This window comes from Balaenoptera borealis (genome assembly GCF_965194805.1).
Source record: "Balaenoptera borealis genome assembly, chromosome: 1".
Taxonomy (NCBI): Eukaryota; Metazoa; Chordata; class Mammalia; order Artiodactyla; family Balaenopteridae; genus Balaenoptera; species Balaenoptera borealis.
The window spans coordinates 186,807,867-186,826,432 of NC_138860.1; the positions used below are offsets into that span (position 1 = coordinate 186,807,867).

Sequence of the window (18,566 nt, forward strand, 5' to 3'; positions counted from 1 at the left end):
AGTAATAACCCGCCCACCAGAGAAGGACTCGGCCTTCTGGCAAAGAGCCTTCCTGCACGAGCCTTCGTTTCATCCGTTTCTACTCTGGACTTGGGAATGAACAACCCGGTGAGGAACGCCAGCCTGGATGAGGAACGCCTCCCAGGGCCTCGGACAGCTGGAGGGTCTGACGTGGAGGGGCATGCTGGCTCCAAGTTGTGGGATCCCGCGCAGGGCTTTTTTTTTTTTTTTTTTTTGCATCTTGGGCGTAATTTCCTGTAGGGGCGAAGGCATCGTGTGGGCTCAGACATGAAATTGAATCCCAGGTGTCCTTCTTCCTAGCAATGAGCTGAGCAAATTTTACATTTTTCTCATCTGGAACCATAAAAGTACCTTCCGGAAAGGGTTGTTGGAGGCATAAGTGATATGTCACTTCCAGGTAAAAAGCTTAGGCTATTGTGATTAGCAAAAGCCATTTCAAAAGATGCAGCACCATGGAAATTCTGTGTCCTCTCTACTTACTGCACAGACGGGCTGACTATACGTTCAAAAGATCAAGTCTTCCTTGCCTGGCTGACAAGGCCACCTGCTCAACCTCCCAGTTGCCGCCTAAGGATGGGCCTGGGTGGTGCCTCATTTCCCCCGCTCCAGGGCTCCCAGAGCTGCTGCTGAGTCAGCAGCTGGCTTGGCTCAGGCAAGGACCCTCTCTGCTACCCATAGCCTCAGCTTGGATCGATCCCCATCTCAGGGCCATTTTGAGGATTAACTAATCCATCACGTGGAGACCTCTGAAAAGCGCCAATATGGCTGAGGCTATTGTCAGGCCAACCAGAGACTGAGTTCACTGGTTTCCCTGGCTTCCAACACGCTCAAGCTGAGCCTTGCAGCTGGACTAACTGTCCTGTGGGCAATATCTCAGCGTGTGCAGGATGCACCGAGCTCTGGGGCCGCCTGCCTGCCCACCTGCCGCTGGACCTGCTGAGCTCTATCTCTCTGGTTCTCGAAGGGACAGAGTGGGTGAGAAGATAAAGGGATCAGGATTCCAGACACCAAAGAGCTTTAGTTTGTGTTGCTTATAGAACTGAATACATTTTCCCTCTTGGCATCAGCCTAGTGACTCAAAACATAGTTCTGAGATTATGCCTTTCTGATTTTATGTTTTGTAAATCTCCAAGGTCCCTGGAAACCTACAGGCTATGCTTTTTACTCTCTGAGATGTGATCTGCATAATAATAATAAAAAACTAACACAGCAATTCATTTAGTTCATCACCGAGTGTTTATTGAGGACCTACTGTATGTTCAGCAGTACACTAGGAGCTCGAAGGAAAAGAATAAACTACCATAGGTTTAGACCTATTGTATATTAGTCTCTAGGAGGCACTTTAATTGCATCATCTCATTTAATTCTCACAACTCTAGGAAATAGGTATCATTATCCCATTTCACAGGTGAGGAAAGAGATTCAGAAGGTTCTGTAACTTGTCCAAGGTCATTCGTAGTAGCAGAAGCCAGAATTCCCATCCAGTGCTGTCTGACTGTACCATCTGGGTCCTTCCCACTAGAATAGTGTGGAGAAGAAGAGGACACACGTGGAGTAGTCAATCAGCACAAAGTAGCAGATTATGAAGCCTGGATTGTTGGGTTAAGAGCATGTGGGTTTGGGGAGCAAGGGCCTGATAGTCCAGAGGACTTCCTGGAGGAGGCAGCCCAGAAAGTACACTGGTAGGACCTGAGGCTCAGGGCAAAGGTTGGGGATGGTGTGCCATGTGATGCTGCCCCTGGGAAGGAATGAACTTGAACTCAGAGAGTGGTGAGACAGTGGGCCCTGAGGTCAGCTGGGTGGGGCCCAGGCATGAGGGGTGGGAAGCCCAGCAGAGCTGTCTGGGCCTGATGAGGTGGCAGCAGGGAGCCACTGGGAACCAGGAAGGCCCGGAAGCAATAGCAACACCCAGAGAGGATGACCCTGCAGTGCTGGCGAGAAGGAGTGGGGGCATGGCTTGGAGATGGCAGGGGCTAGGCAGGTGCCGGGGGGAGGGGTCTACCCAAGGGAGTCTAGTCCTCTTGGACTCAGGGGCGGGATGGGCAGGGGGATGAGATGTGGAGTCTTCAGGCTTTGGTGGAGGATGACTTTGAGGGACAAAGGACAGGGAAGAGCATATTCCATCGCAGGCTGCTTTGAAACTCCCTCCAAGGTCACATCACACCTCTGTTCACTGCTGTCCAAGGTCTTCCTGTGGCCTGTAGGATTAGGTCCAAATCCCTCATCCTGACATTTAAGGCACCTCACAATGGCTTTGATCTACCTTTTTGAGCTCCTCACCCACTACTCTCCTAAATAAGTCCTCTGCTCTCCACAAACTGAGTGACTCATTCTCCTCCCAGCCTCCCAGGCTGCCTGCCCACCCTCCTTCACCCCAGCCCAAGTTGGTCTCCACAAAGCCCACCAGCCGGCCAGACCCGCTCAGCAAACAGGGCCAAGACGACCGTGCGGTGAATCACCTTTAATAGCTCTTCCAGCAGTCTTGAATAATTAACATTTTATCGTTGTTTAACCTTTGCTGTGGGTGTCTCCTTAATGCCAGCCCTATCCTTGAGGGCTGATCTTTTTGCAGTATTTGTTTCAACTAGGGAAGTCATTTCGCCTTAGTTTCCTTCTCTGCAAAATGAAGCCAATAAAGTCGGCTCATAGGGCACAGTGCCTGGCACTCAGGAGACCATCCATGACTGTTCTGGTCCTTTCCTCTAGTGTGAGGCGCCCCCAGGGGTCGGGGGGAGGTAGGGACCCCAGGACAGGAAGAAAAGAGGAGGACCCAAGAGCCCTGAAGGGACCCTTCTTCATCCATTTGGATTTCTGCATTTCTAAGGGACCGTTAGCATCACACTAAGATCTAGAAAGGGTCACCTGCACAACCCGCCTTTAAAAAGCCACAAACGGATTTCTTCAGCAAATGGAGGAATCTTGAGTTACAAATTCAGGACGGACTTGGGACAAGCAAGCTCCCTCCCAGCGCTGGAACCACTGCAGCACGTGCTGCGCAGCCCTTGATTGTTTACAAAGCGCGTTTCGCTAACCTCGTCTCCTTGAATACCTTTCACGACCCCGCAAGCTCCCTCTCATCACCGCCACTTGGCAGAAGAGGGCACCGAGGTTCTGGGAGGCGACGTGACTTGCTCGAAGTGGCGCAGGGTGTTGGCGCTCAGTGGCCCTGGGCTGCACCCTCCAGCGGGGTCTGCACTCCTTGGGGTGGGGTTGGGAAGGGGAGAAAGGGGAGGCACGGGCCCCAGGGTAGCTCTCGCTCGGCTCCGGGGCCTGTGAGCGCGCGTGGGGATGAGGAGTTGATGCCCTCGGCTGCGGCAGCCGACAGGGGGGGTGCAGCCCCCGGGGCCTCTCCCAGCCTCTCTGGAGCGCAACCCCCGACGCGGCCCCGCGGGCGCGCGCTCCAGGCCCCGCCGGCGGGTTCGGAGGCTCGCGCGCCCCGCCCCCACCACACGCCCCGCGCGCTCCCCGGGGCGCCGCGCGCGCGCCTCGCCGTCGCTCCCCTCCCCGCCCCTCCCGCCGCCACCCCGCCCCCGGCCGGGTACCCTCGCCGGACCCGAGAGAGAGCGCCGCCGCCATCTTAGTTGCTGCTGCTGCCTCCAGCGAAGCGCTGCCTGCGCCGAGGGGAGGGCGCGCGCGGCCCAGCGTCACGGCGGCGGCGCCTCCTCGGACCCCGGTGCTCGCCGCGGCGCCAAGCAGCCGGCCCCGGGCCGCGAGAGCCCCGCTCGGCGCCCCGCGCGCGTCCCTGCCGCTCCCGCCTCGGGCGGGCCGCGGCGCCGGGAGCCGGAGCGATGCTGCGCCGCCCTGCTCCCGCGCTGGCCCCGGCCGCCTGGCTGCTGCTGGCCGGGCTGCTGTGCGGCGGCGGGGTCTGGGCCGCGCGAGGTAAGCGTCGGGGCCGGGTAGGGACGCGGGGGCTGAGCGCCGGGAGCCGGGTCGGGACGCGGGGTTCGGGGCCCGGCGCGCGGCTCTGGGTCGGGGCGCAAGAGGCTGTGGGCGCGCGCTGCAGGCGCCGGGGGGAAGCTGGCCGCCCCCATCGCACCCTCGCCGGGTTGGTGGCTGCGCGGATGTGGGGGGACGTGCAGAAGGGCCGAAGCGTCGGTCAGTCTTCCTCGGCAGCGCCCGCAGGCTGGGGCGGCATCCCTGGGGTGAGATACCGGGTACGTGTGTTGTGTGCCGAGATGTGCATCAGGCCGGGGGTGCACGCACAATTTTTGGTGTGCGCTTACATAAGCGCCCACTCCTCCGCGTCCTTTTCCCAGATCCCGATTATCTGCTGCTGCTCTACCACGGACGCGGCGTCTTCGCCCTTTTCCGCCTCCTTCCAGGGTCTTTTAAACGTCTGTTTTCGAACGAGCCGAGGCTGAAACTTCTGGCTCCCCTCCCACCTTTCACCCAGAGGTGAAATTGTGATGAGGTTTACGACCGTCGTCTCACCCGGTGTCAGAAATCTTCCTCTTCTCCACCCCCGACGCCTTGGTGCAGTTTTTCTGACAGTAATTTAGGTCGTGCAGAAACGAGAAACCCCTCTTTGATTCCTTAGGGCCGAAATTATTTTATGGTTACTTGGCAAAAACATATTTCTTAGTGAATCGATTGTTTTGTTGTTGTTTTAACCTTCAACCACTTAACCTTTTCAGCGTTATACGCTCTCTGATATTGACTGATCTTGCCAACGAAAAGCTTACGCATTGCAGATATATGCTTCCGAGTGGATCTTGGAATCATAAACATTTTCCTCGGCCTTGGAGCAAAGTAATCTAGGTGTAGTCTATAGAGTACTTGGATCTATCCTTCTGATTTTTTAAATCAAAAAATTTGAGAGAGGAAGGGTTGATGGAAGGCCAAATGAAATGGTCATATTTCAATTTAGCAAAGCTTTTTAAAGAATTACCATTTTCTCTTTCTGGGCATGACATATCAAGAGAAGTATGGTGTTCACAAATGAAAGGGCAGGAGAGGCAAGTGCGTCTTTTGTTGTATATGTTCCTTTCTTCACATCCAGGATGATAAACTTTGAATACTTCTTTCATTTATTTCATTTCTAACATTCTTTCGACTCTGTCAAATTCAGGTCTCAGTCACTAAGTATCTAATTGCTCTCAGTTTGATTTTACATCAAGGTAAGTTTGGAATGTTCTTTCCAGATGTGGGATGGAGGTTTGTAAGTCTAATATATCCAAGAAAAAATGTCAAAGTTTGCTTCTCTTGGGGAAAACCCACACAGCTTAAAAATATGTGCTTGGATTGGGTATTTTGGGAACAGTTCAAGTATATTTAGTTTAGTCAGTGATAATATTTCTTGTTAAAATCCACATTTTCTTAAGTTTGTCCATTCACCTTCATTTGGTGTTCATTATTGAATTAGCAAATGGGCTAATTAATTAGCCCATTAGCATTACTGAAGATTTCAGCTATCAAATGTCTTCATTATGGCAGACTAACAGAAATCTTATGTGAAAGACGTGTTGAGGGCTTGAGTCCTTTGTAATTTGCTAACTTTCTCTAAGCTTTTCTTGGTGCATTTATAATGCTTAAGAATCTTAGTCTTCCAAATAAAAACACATTTTAAACATCAGTTATTCTATTGCATTTGTTGTTTTTTTTCCAGCTTGCAGGTTAGAAAACGTCTCATGAATGTTCCATGAAATGCTAATAAAACGATTTCATTTTGAGATGTTACAAATAAATTTTGTATTTAAATAGGCAGTTTGTGGAGACACTTTCTGTGGGCTAATTGTAAAAGATGATCGTTTCAACTAATACCTGAATTTTTAATCCTGCAAGACAGTGTGACATTAGTAACTGCTGTTCATTCATACTGTAGCTACCTCTAAAAATAATGGGGGAAAGATAACGTATAAACAAGGAGAGAATGTGAGGTTTTGTAATATAAATTCCATTTTGACTATTAATTCGTTGTTTTATGGAGAACCCTAAATTTCACTTTAATTGTAGCTGTAGTTCTCAAAAAAAATCAAGTAAACTAAAATATTAGGAGAAATTTCCTTGGCATGCCCTATACTGCCTTCCTTCTCTCCAGTCCGTCAGTGATCAGGAAGTAGAAAACTGAAATAGAGAAAATAGAAAGCTTATATGAATATTAAATAAAAATAAATGCAATCTTTTTAAAATTTTATTTATTTATTTATTTATTTTGGGCTGTGTTGGGTCTTCGTTGCTGCACGCGGGCTTCTCATTGCAGTGGCCTCTCTTGTTGAGAAGCACGGGCTCTAGGCGCGTAGGCTTCAGTAGATGTGGCACGCGGGCTCAGCAGTTGTGGCTCACGGGCTTAGTTGCTCCGCAGCATGTGGGATCTTCCCGGACCAGGGCTCGAACCCGTGTCCCCTGCCTTGGCAGGCGGATTCTCAACCACTGTGCCACCAGGGAAGCCCAATAAATGCAATCTTGTAATGCATTTCAAAACCAAATAAATAACATTCATTGTTACTTTTCTGTTTGCACACAAACCTCTCAGTGGAGCCTCTGCTCACCATCCTGGTTGAAATTTCATCTCTCTGAACCCCTGAATCCTCCCTCCCCTGCTTCACTTTTTCTTTTCTCCATAGCACTTACCCCATTCTAACACGCTCTGTTATTTACTTATTCTGTTGATTGCCTGTCTCCCCTCACTGGAACATATGCCCCAAAGTGGAAGGGTATTTTGGTCTGTGTTGTTCACATATGTATCCGCACACAGTAGGCACTCAGTGTTTTGTGAATGAATGTATAACTGTGTTCCAGTTTAGGCAGCATAGTGTTTTTACATCCTGATTTTTACCTGACAGATAAGTGTTACGTACTGGGAAAAGCATCACAGACAGAGTATAAAGGAACTTGAATTCTACAACACGGATATAAGACTTCATTAGTAGATAATTTTTCAAGGATTCATTATGTTGGTTGCAGCATTGGAGTATTAGATCATAAAAGTCTGTATCAGCCTTTGATGGCTGTAGCTCTGTGGCTACCACTTGGAGTTCATTTTTCAAAAAAGCTGTAATTCTCAGCTTTTTGGGAAAGCTTAATTTTTTACCTTGTTTTTCACAAGCAACTTTGAGGAAAAATAATTTTATTGTAGACCTAAATATTACACTTAATTTAACATTTCTATTGCTGAAAGTAAATTTATTTCACGAGACCTATAACTGCTAAAGAAATAATAAAATATTAATAATCCTGAATGTATTCCGATTTAAGAGCTGTGACTCGATTAACTGGAGCGCTCAGTTAACTGGAATCCAGCTTTTGGCTGTGTACTACTTTCAGGAAAGAAAGCATAAGACCAAACAGTTTCCTAGAAATTCTTTTTAAAAAGGAAGTTTTAGGCATTCATATAATACATTATCTGGGTCAGTACTATTTGATTTTTGAGCCAAAAAAAGCAGTTAATTAAGTTTTAGGTATGAGGAATATGACCAATAAATGAATTTTTTATGAAATATGATAACATTATTTTTGTATTGGAATTAGAAAATGCTATAATTCCATGATACCAGTTTTAGGACTTGATTAAGCTTACTAAACCAATTCTTAACGTTTAAAATGAGGAACCTGAAGGATATTAAATATTTAAGACATGAAAGAAAAGGATTGAATTATTTTCGTTACTGCTTTCTAAGATAGAAAAATGTAATTTTTTGGATAGAGTTTTCACTTATAAGAGTTGAAACAAAATAGGAGATTTGGTTATTCTGAAAATCATCGAGTCTTATTTCTCACCCCTTCTGATTAATTGAGGTTTTAGATCATTACGTTCTGAAAAATATACTTCGGTCATGATTTGGTATGAGCAGGGGTACTTAAGAAATTTATCTTTTATAATTGAAATTTAAGATATTGATTTGTGATATTAGATTTTAGTAGAGCTATTCTATCTCCAGAATGTAGATTCAAAGTTGGTGGAAATGATTTATGCAGTGTCATGTTCTTGCGCTGTTTAAAAAACCTCGAACCCTCAGAAGTGACATTTTGACACCAGTAGAGGCTATGCAAAGGCCAGAGTTAGGAACCTTCAGACTATGACAGTCCTGCCCTGCCCGCATGTCAGCCTGATGCAAGGTGCCCGTTTTTCCATAGAGTCACCACCACCTAGGAGTTGGGGCACAGCATCCAGTTGTCCCCTATTTGATAGGTCCTTTCTTCCCTATGTTTTAGAGAGATTTTTGTTCATTTTCTCATTTAGCTGTAGGATGATATTAGATTAAAAACTTCCACAAGATCTGTTGCTAAGGCTTTTTTATTTTTAAAGTTCTAGGCAAAGATTCAATTACTTCAAAGTCATGGAATTTAGAACTTCTTAAAAACCAATAAGATATATCTGAAAGTTAACCTCCTTCTATTCCAGAACCCCAGTGAGAAGTATGCGGTGGCATGGTAGAGGAAGAGGCGTGTGTTTCTTTTTTACCTTTGGTCGGACATGAATTTTTTTTTTCCTGGAATTTTTCTTTGCAGCAGTTACGTCTTAATTTTATTTTATTTTTTATAATTTTTGGCTGCGTTGGGTCTTCGTTGCTGCGCGCGGGCTTTCTCTAGTTGCAGGGAGGTGGGTTACTCTTCCGTGCGGTGCGCAGGCTTCTCATTGCGGTGGCTTCTCTTGTTGCAGAGCACGGGCTCTAGGCACGCGGGCTTCAGTAGTTGTGGCTTGCGGGCTCTAGAGCGCAGGCTCAGTAGTTGTGGCGCACAGGCTTAGTTGCTCCGCAGCATGTGGGGTCTTCCCGGACCAGGGCTCGAACCTGTGTCCCCTGCATTGGCAGGTGGTTTCTTAATCACCGCGCCACCAGGGAAGCCCACGAATATGTTTTGAACCGGTCTCATTCTCTCGTGACAAGAACTGTTTTATCAAGTCTGCTACTCTTCAAGTCTACCTTGATCTGTACTTTCTGGAACTTATTGTTTTAGGGCAAAAGAAGACTTTCCTTTCCTGCATCCACTCTTTTTTAATTTGAAAAACAGGTTTATTGAAATATAATTCACATACCATAAAATTCACCCTTTTAAAGTATGCAGTTCAGTGATTTTAGTATATTCACAAAGTTGTGCAACCATCCCCAGTATCTAATTGCAGCACATTTTCATCACCCCCAAAAGAAACCCCATATCCCTTAGCAATCACTCCAAATTTGCCTTTTTCCCATTCCCCCCTGGCAACCATTAATCTACTTTCTATCTCCATGGATTTGCCTGTTCTGGACATTTCATGTCAGTGGAATCATTATAATATGTGGCCTTTGTGACTAGCTTCTTTCAATTAGCATGATGTTTTCAGGATCTATCCATATTGTAGTGGGTATCAGTGCTTTATTCCATCTTATGGCTGAATAATATTTGCTATAGACTGAATGTTTGTTTCCCTCCAAAATTCATATGTTGAAACCTAATCCCCAATGTGATGGTATTTTGAGGTGGGGGCTTTGGGGAAGTGATTAGATCATGAGGGTGGAGCCCTCACGAATGGGATCAGTGCCCCTGTGCAAGAGACCCCAGAGAGCTCCCTTGCCTCTTCTGCCACCGGCGGATACAATGGGAAGATGGCTATGAACCAGGAAATGGGCACTCACCAGACACTGCATCTGCTGGCACCTTGATCTTGGGTTTCCCAGCCTCTAGGACTGTGAGAAATAAATTTCTGTTGTTTATAAGCCACCCAGTCTATGGTATTTTGTTATAGAGCCCAGAGAGACTAAGACAATATTCCATACTATGTGGATAAACCACGTTTTATTTATCTATCCATTCATCAGTTGACGGACATTTGGGTTGTTTTCCACTTCGTGGCTACTATGAATAATGCTGCTGTGAACATGCATGTGCAGTTCTCTTGGACATATATTTGTGTGGACATACATTTTCAGTTCTCTTGGGTGTATAACTGGAGTGGAATTGCTGAGTCTTATAACTTTATGTTTAACGTTTTGAGGAGGTACCAAACTGTTTTCCAGAGTAGCTGCACCATTCTACATTCACTCTTGACCTCCATAATCACTCCCAGGGGCATCTTTTTAAGTAGATACATATTTCACAGTTGTCTAAGTGTTTTTTGTTTTTTTTTTTTTAATTTATTTATTTTATTTTTTTGGATGGGTCTTCGTTGCTGCACGCGGGCTTTCTCTAGTTGCGGAGAGCAGGGGCTACTCCTCGTTGCGGTGCGCGGGCTTCTCATTGAGGTGGCTTCTCTTGTTGCAGAGCACAGGCTCTAGGCGCGCGGGCTTCAGTAGTTGTGGCTTGTGGGCTCTAGAGCGCAGGCTCAGTAGTTGTGTCACACGGGCTTAGTTGCTCCGCGGCATGTGGGATCTTCCCGGACCAGGGCTCGAACCCCTGTTCCCTGCACTGGCAGGCGGATTCTTAACCACCGCGCCACCAGGGAAGCCCCTAGGTGTTTTCTTATGACAGTTTTAAGTTGCTGATTTTTTTTCCTACTCGGGATAAATTGGCATTTCATCCGACCAACTCCTTCCTTCACCCCCATCTCCCATATCATTTCTACCCAGGACCTTAGACTTTGAGTTGAAAGGAGCTTTGAAAGGTCTGTCCTCTGCACTTAAGTAGCCTTCCCTGTAAAAGAGACATTTCTTCACACGTCCCTGACAATTGATCATTCAGCCTGCGCACTTGCTAGCTCACAAAGAAGCCGTTTTCTTCAAAACATTGTTTGGGACTTCAGTCAGCTTTCCTTAGGACTAAATCTTATCAATCCCTCAAACCTTTGCAGGCACCCAGCCATGCAGCTCTTTGTTTTTGTCACCTCTCACTTGAAGAAAGGCTGAGAGCATCTGTGGCCAAGCATCCATCCCCCAGGCCCTGATTTCTGCCTGTGGTCTGAGGAATGAGCTAGTACAATGCTGCAGACCCAGTGATTGGGGGACACCCTAGTCACAGCAGAGTAAATATCTAGGGCTTAACTTTATGAAAGGAATTGTAAGAAACACTAGAATTCTTAAACTATGACTAGTTTAGAAAATGACATTTCTTCATTCATTACATTTTTGTTAATACTAATTGGCTAAAAAGTACTTTGTTAAAGTAAATTAGTTTGTCTGGTCCTTTGATTTATTCTTTAATTAAACTGTTTGTTATTTACCCAATCTTCAATTCATAGTATAAAACACTTAGAAATGTCTTTAGATTGCAAGTGGATTTTAAAACAGGAAAAATGAATGTCATCTTTAATACCTGCTTAAAGTATAGTGAAGACATATTTATTCTGAGCTCTTCCTAAATCTTAAAAGTATTAATACAGTACTTTCATTTTAAGGACCACCAAGAAAAAAAAAATTGAAGGTCATAAACTCAAATTGTACATAGTGTAAAACTTGAGAATGATTTGTATGAGGTTGTCTAATAAGTGGCTTTTAAAGAGCAAAAGTTATTCCATCTGAAATGCAGAATCCAGTCACATTTAATTTTGTGTGTCTCAGACGTAGTTAATGATGAATACTGATAGGACCAGCTGCATAGTCAAAGTGTGGGGCTCCTTTGTTCAAAAATTATTAGGGATTTCAAGATGGCAGCAGAGCATTAAACCAAGCATGGGGCCCGGCACGCCCAGGAAGCTGGTCCTGAGTATTGATAGACTTAACGTGGCCGGAGTATTAATAGAATGTGGGCCTGACCGTGAGATTTTAGCCAGAGCCCTTGGTCCTCTGGGCACCTCTCAGATGAAGCAGCTGAGGCCCAGCCCTCCTCAGCGGCACCTCCCCGCTGATGCACCCCCTCCTGCCACCGGAAGACTTAATCACTGGTGGCCTCGGGGTGGAGACTGCACCCTGTGCTCTGTCCCCCAGCACCTGGCGAAGGACAGCGCATACTCAGTTCACAATGGTCAGTGCGAGCACATGGGAGGTAGAGGCTAATTGAGGAACGGGGTAGATTTTGATTTGGGGGATTAAAGCCTTTCTGTCAAGCAGATTATATTTACCTTTAAAAAGCCTTGACTAATTCATGCCAGTTTCCTATTACTCATGGAATTAGTAACAAGGATAACGGAAATAATTAAAATTCTTGGGTAATCCCTAATCTTTTTTTTTTTTTTTGCCATGCGTTTCACGTGTTTATCAGAGTAGCTAGTAAGTAGCAAAATGCACTGGCTTGAATTTAATTTTCTCCCCAGGCCGCTCTCACTTTGGGCCACAGTCATGAAGAACGGTGGTGGGAGGACTGAAAGGTAGGCAGCAACCATTCTCAGCCTTTGAGCACCTCATGTGCTAGTGCTGTGTTAATGGTAGGGTCGCTTGATAATCCCTCAGCCTGAATTATAAAGCCCCAAGTTGGCAACGTTTCTGATCTTGCTTCTGAGTTGTTTGTAAATATCCATTAATATCTGCACATGATTCCTGAATACAACACTTTCATTTGGCAGGGGTTTTAAAAGGTCCATGCCCAAGTGTACGAAGCCTTCTCTTGCTTAATTAAGGGAAGCAACTTGTATCTTAGAAACATTCAAAGCCTAGAATGGAAAATGAATTAAATGCTTTTTGATATGAAATCTGACGTTTTAAAACCTTTTCTAATTGGAGGAAGATGTACCAGTGGGGTAATTTAATAACATAGCCTCTCCCCCAATGGTGACTTCAGTTAATAATAACTGCAACATTAATACTTGTTTGATGAAATGTTTTAGAAAGGTCATAAGTGCCAGTAATTAATATATATTTACTTATTCAGTTAATAAAGTTTATTGACCCTATTTTTTTCTAGAATTAGTCCTTTCTGAGTATTGAAAGGTTTGATATATTTATCACTACTTTTAAAAGGTAATGCATAAGGCAAGTATGTCTTCACTGCATTTTTTTCTTTTCTATTAAAATGGTGTATGCTTATGTGGTTTTCAGTGCTGATGGACAGAGTGAACCAGGGGCGATGAGACAGCAAACATGGGCCACTCAGGCCAGGCTTCGGTTGTTTAAGCCTGAAGGGAGAAGGCTAAAAGTGTTTCCTGAAGTTTCTGTTTTATCTAGAAACTCATCTCAGGGGTATAGGAGAGCCGATGGGGATTTGGAGCAGAAGCTTTGCCTTCGAATAGAGCAGTCCTGACTGTACCTGCTTATCTTTTGGAAACCCAAGTACAGGTAAACTGAGGCAAGCTGGTGCAGTGGGCGGTGGTGGAACCCTGGCACCTGAGGAAACCCCCAGTGGCGGCTAACAAAAGTCAGTCCGTGTCTGGTTCTGGTCAGATTGAAATCTTGTCTCCTGAAATGCTCAGGCACATTTTATTTCTCTGAGCTCAGGTTGCCTGGGTCAGGGGAACTCAGCCCAGGTGAGACTACCCCAGCTCTGTGCTGTCTTCTAGTGCCTGTTCTTCAGCTGCCTTAACCTGGCTTTGTCTTGATGTATTGTTTCCTGGGACCCATTTCTGATTCCCAGATGACCTGAAAAGGCGATTCATATCACTCTATTAGGAATTCAGATTGGAACTCAAGTTATATTTTCCCCTGGAATTCAGATTGGAATTAGGAATTCAGATTGGAACTCAAGTTATATTTTCCCCTGGAAACATTGTTACAAACTGCTTAAAGCTCCAAAAGTGATGGTCAGAAACCAGTTTACTCATTACGAGTTGAAAATCAGGCAAGTTTGCAGTAAAACACAGCCCACACACAGCATTATAATATTAATCATTATATAAACCAACGAAATGCTGGTTCCCGTTTTGTGGTAAGTAGGTCTTGGAGTAGTAGAGCAGCTTCAAAGAATGTGTGAGGCGTGTTGGCTTAGGCCTGGAATGAAGAGCCTCAAGGAAGAGAAAGGTCGAGGACTAGGAGCCTGATAATCTGAGTGGCCCAGCCTGTGAGAGGAAACCGAGGGAGTGAGGCCTGTTCATTGCGATCCCAAAAAAGAAAGAGGCAGCGGAAGAGAGGAGACCCGGGCCAGCAAGCCCCCTGGTGCCCAGGTGGCAGCACTGCCTGGGGTGGCCGGGGTGGAGGAGAGGCAGGGGTGTAGCAGGCCCCCAGCAGGCGGAGTGTCAGCCACGTTGGGAACTGCCTGTACGTGCAGGTCACCCCTTCAAGGGAATACTCACTGCTGTGCATTGTTTAAACGAATGACTTACGGTCTGATGTACTGAATGTTTTTCATCAAAGAAAATTTTACTTAAGAATTGCTATTTAAAACCTTTCCGGGGCTTCCCTGGTGGCGCAGTGGTTAAGAATCCGCCTGCCAGTGCAGGGGACACGGGTTTGAGCCCTGGTCCGGGAAGATCCCACATGCTGCGGAGCAACTCAGCCCCTGCGCCACAACTACTGAGCCTGCGCTCTAGAGCCTGCAAGCCAAAACTAGTGAGCCCGCCTGCTACAACTACTGAAGCCCGCGTGCCTAGAGCCTCTGCTCTGCAACAAGAGAAGCCACTGCAGCGAGCAGCCAGTGCACCGCAACAAAGAGTAGCCCCCGCTCGCCGCAACTAGAGAAAGCTTGCACGCAGCAGCAAAGACCCAATGCAGCCATGAATGAATGAATGAATGAATGAATGAATGGAATTGTCATGGTTGGGTTCCTTTGAAAAAAAAATAAAACCTTTCCTTGGGGGACTTCCCTGGTGGTCCAGTGGTTAAGACTGCACACTCCCAGTGCAGGGGGCCCATGGTTCGATCCCTGGTCAGGGAACTAAGATCCCACATGCATGCTGCAGCTAAGACCCGGTGCAGCCAAATAAATAAGTATTTTTAAGAAGTAAATAAAACCTTTCCTTGCGACTTCCCTGGCGTTCCAGTGGTTAGGACTCCGTGCTTCCACTGCAGGGGGCACAGGTTCGATCCCTGGTTGGGGAATTAAGATCCCGCATGTTATGCAGTGTGGCCAAAAAAAATAATAATAATAATAAAATCTTTCCTTGAATTTTTCAAGTCCCTGAATCTATATGAATTAAATTTATACCTTTGTAGAATTATTTTACTAAAGCAAATGTAAAAAAATGTATTTGACATAACCCCCCAAGTTCTCAATTGGATTTGTAGGTGTCATTTAGTAGAGGTCATCCTTTCTAAATAATGGTGACATGGTGATTTCTAAGAGTAATGATAAAGGATCAGTTGTAGGCTTCCTCTTCAAACTGTTATATAGGATACGTTGATTGCTAAGGCAGTGTTTCCCTAAGGATGTTACATGGATAGGTGTTATTTGGTAACAGGTGTCTGTTGGTCACCTAACTTTGGGAAATGCTGTTAAACAGGTTTCATTACTGTAGGACTTCTCAGAACCTTTAGTGTAGTCGTGTGTGTTGAAGAATCGCTCGCTGCGCGGGGGCATAATCAGCATTTACCCAGGTGAGTTGACCGTGGACTCTGCCTGGAGCGTGCTGTGGCGCTGGCGTTCCATGGAACACACTTCGGGAGATGCTACTCCAGCTTGTCCCCCACCCACCGTAATACAAGTCAGTACGAAAAAGAAAAAGTTAAAGTGACCGAAAATACTGCCTTTGAGATCCTTAGTCTTAACACTTTTGTACATATCTCTAGTTTTTTTTCCCCCTTGTAAAAATTTATCTACGTAGCCAAAGTTTTAAACAAAATGAGTTTATTTTATTCAGAGTGTTTCATAACTCTGTCAGTGTCATTCATTAAACATTTGTCCTAGGTATGGTGGGTATAATGATCCATTAGAAGGATATAGTGGGATCTATTTAACTAGTCCTTTAGGAGTTTCAGACTGTTTAGACTCAGGACCCCTGTGCTCTCAGAAATTACTGAGGACCTCAAAGAGCTTGTGTTTATGTGGGTTTTATCTATCAAAATGACTCTATTAGAAATTAAACTGAGAACCTATTAAAATATTTAATTATTAATTTAAAATAGCAGTAATAACTCATTAGATGGTAACGACATATTTTTGACTAAAAATAACAACATATTCCAAAACAAAAAACAATTTAGTAGGAAGACTGGCATTGCTTTACATTTTTGTTATCTCTTAATGTGGGCTGAAGAGAAGGCAGTGGGATTCTTTTTTTTTTTTGGTGGGGGCTGTGTTCAGTCTTCGTTGCTGCGCACGGGCTTTTCTGTAATTGTGGCGAGCGGGGACTACTCTTCATTGTGGTGCACGGGCTTAGTTGCTCCGTGGCATGTGGGATCTTGTTGGACCAGGGATTGAACCCGTGTCCCCTGCATTGGCAGGCGGATTCTTAACCACAGGCAGTGGGATTCTGCATTCAACCTGTTGCTGCCTGATGATTGGTTGAAGTAGGTGAAGAAAATCTGGCCTCACAAAGACACGTAGCTGGAAGAGGGAGGCTTGGGGACCCTCCCCCCCGCCCCCCCCCCCCCCCCCCGTCCCCTCAAGAGTCTTCAGACCACATTCTGATAACTGCTGCTCTAGGGCAGTGGTTGATGTCAGTGTCAAAATACAGTTGGGGAATATGTCAGCAGTATTTTGCTTCTAAATAATATTTGAAGCAACAAAGCAAAGCTTGCAAATGATGTACTTTAAGAAAGAGAGTAATTAGAGTTAATTCACTTACTCCTATAATCCTGTCTCTTATTTACATTGTCACTTGCTTTCTTGAGTGTGGAAGATGGGATTGGAGTTACAGCCCTCATTATAGACCTGGATTTGCCTATTGTGTGCAGCACATTCCGCAGCCAGCGAGGGACTCTTACAAGTGGGCAGTCAGTATTGAATCAGCATCTTGTGTGCTTGTGGATTATTACGTTGGTTTTCTTTTTAATTTCACTGTAGGACACGTTTTTAATGAGGGAGAAGGCAAGAATAGGTGACAAAGTATAAGTAGATGGTAAAATCAGATTTATTTGGGCTTTTTCTTTGGTAGTGTACAATTACTCATTAGTATTTTCTGTAGGATGAGATCTGGGGAAAAATTATCTTTTTAAAAAAGATGCAATACTTAAAAAAAGAGATTACTATCTTTGTTTTTCCTCACATGATGGCCCTTTTGAGACCTTTAAATGGCTGATTTTATTGTAAAAATGTTTTTTATAACTACAACAATAGAAGAAGTCTGATTTATTTTCCTGAAAAATCTTTTGGTGTTTTCTCAGAATCTGGAGTGAGTTGTGCATGGGCGTGTACGTGTCCTGTTTGTCTTGGTGGGGAATGGTTGGTTGGTTGTTTCTGCATTTCCCTTGGTGACCAGTGAGCTAGTTCTTAGCTAGACTACATTCCATAAATTCGGTTTCCTCTTGAGAGGTCGTCTCCCCTTTTATGATAAAGTCCTTTACTTTTAAAATCTGGCAATTTGTCTTTCCACTTAAATAATGTCTGGTTACTTGAATATCATTGCATTAGAACGTTAAGTACTTTTAAACCACTAAATTTAAAAAAATCTCCTAATCTATCTTAAAAAATCAGTTTCTGCATTAATATGGCTAGAATTCTAGAAGGGAAGGTATTTTAGAAATCTAATTTCATTTAGCTTAATCAACCCATTTTACCATAGAGGAAACGAGTGAAGTTGTTATTGTTATTATCAGTATGATATTTTTATAGCTCAGAATATGAAAAGTAGGAAACATAGTGGAGGCCAGCCAAGAGTATCTTTAACCCTGTTTCTCTCTATAATAAATAATATTCAGAAAGCATAAATTTGGGTGATTTGTTATGAACGTTTCATGTGCAGTTGAGTCAGGGTAGATGATAAAATTGGAGTAGAGTTTTAAAAATTCTGAAGAAAGGGTACATTGTATTGACAAAGTTACACTTTTAAATTTTGTATCACTTTTTTATGCAAATATCTCAGAAATCTGCACACTGTGCTGGAATCAGTCTTGGATATGACAGGAGCTTTAGAAATGATCTCGTGCAGCTTTGGATGTGATCCTCTCTCTCTGAGCACTGACATCAGTTGACCAGTCCCCGCTGGAACTCATCTAATCGGGGAACTCCTTCCATTTTGGAGGGCAGCCTTCCGTGTCAGAAAGACCTTGGTATTGGTTCTGCCTCTGGATCCCCACAGAATAAGTGCTGGCGCCCTAGGAGTGTCGTGGAATGGCGAAGAACATGGACTCTCCAGCCAACTACTGGGGTTCACATCCCAGCTCTGCTATTCCCGTGCTGGGTGCCCACCAACAGGCTCCTTAATCTCTGTGCGCCTGAGTTTCTTCCTCTGTAAAAGGCAGATAATAGTACCTAAACTCAGGCACACAGAGATAAGGAGCCTGTTGGTGTTTATATGTTTAACCCTTATGTGTTTAACCCTATAAGATTAAACAGATTTTGCCAGTGTTTAGAACACTAGAGTATACTTTATGTGTTTGCTGTTTTATTAATTCAAATCCATAGAACTCTCCCCTCCCTTTTAAAAATTTGAGGTGAAATTCCCATAGCATAAAATGAACATAGCATTTTTAAAAAATTATTATTTATTTATTTTTATTTATTTATTTGGCTGTGTTGGGTCTTTGTTTCGGTGCGAGGGCTTCCTCTAGTTGCGCAAGCGGGGGCCACTCTTCATTGCGGTGCGCGGGCCTCTCACTATCGCGGCCTCTCTTGTTGCGGAGCGCAGGCTCCAGACGCGCAGGCTCAGTAGTTGTGGCTCACGGGCCTAGTTGCTCCGCGGCATGTGGGATCTTCCCAGACCAGGGCTTGAACCCGTGTCCCCTGCATTG

At 45.0% G+C, this 18,566-nt stretch overlaps 1 protein-coding gene and 1 long non-coding RNA gene across 7 annotated transcripts in view; one reads left to right on the plus strand and one right to left on the minus strand.

Moving 5' to 3' along the window:
• Window positions 1-1,234: 1,234 nt before the first annotated feature.
• On the minus strand, window positions 1,235-3,451 carry LOC309610429. Of its 4 annotated transcripts, none has more exons than XR_014233932.1 (3): window positions 3,071-3,451; window positions 2,481-2,637; window positions 1,235-2,219 (listed from the first exon to the last, which is right to left on the minus strand). It is a non-coding gene; the product is annotated as an uncharacterized lncRNA (long non-coding RNA). The 4 variants fall into 4 exon arrangements; XR_014233934.1 differs by having other exon boundaries at window positions 3,054-3,451; XR_014233931.1 differs by lacking the exon at window positions 2,481-2,637.
• Window positions 3,452-3,576: 125 nt separating this feature from the next.
• CLSTN1 (calsyntenin 1) overlaps window positions 3,577-18,566 on the plus strand; it is an 80,992-nt gene continuing 66,002 nt past the window's right edge. For all 3 annotated transcript variants that reach the window (XM_082352961.1, XM_082352963.1, XM_082352962.1), the window contains exon 1: window positions 3,577-3,900. In XM_082352961.1, coding sequence (XP_082209087.1) covers window positions 3,810-3,900 — 91 coding nt within the window. In that variant the 5' untranslated portion in view covers window positions 3,577-3,809. The remainder of the gene's footprint in view (window positions 3,901-18,566) is intronic.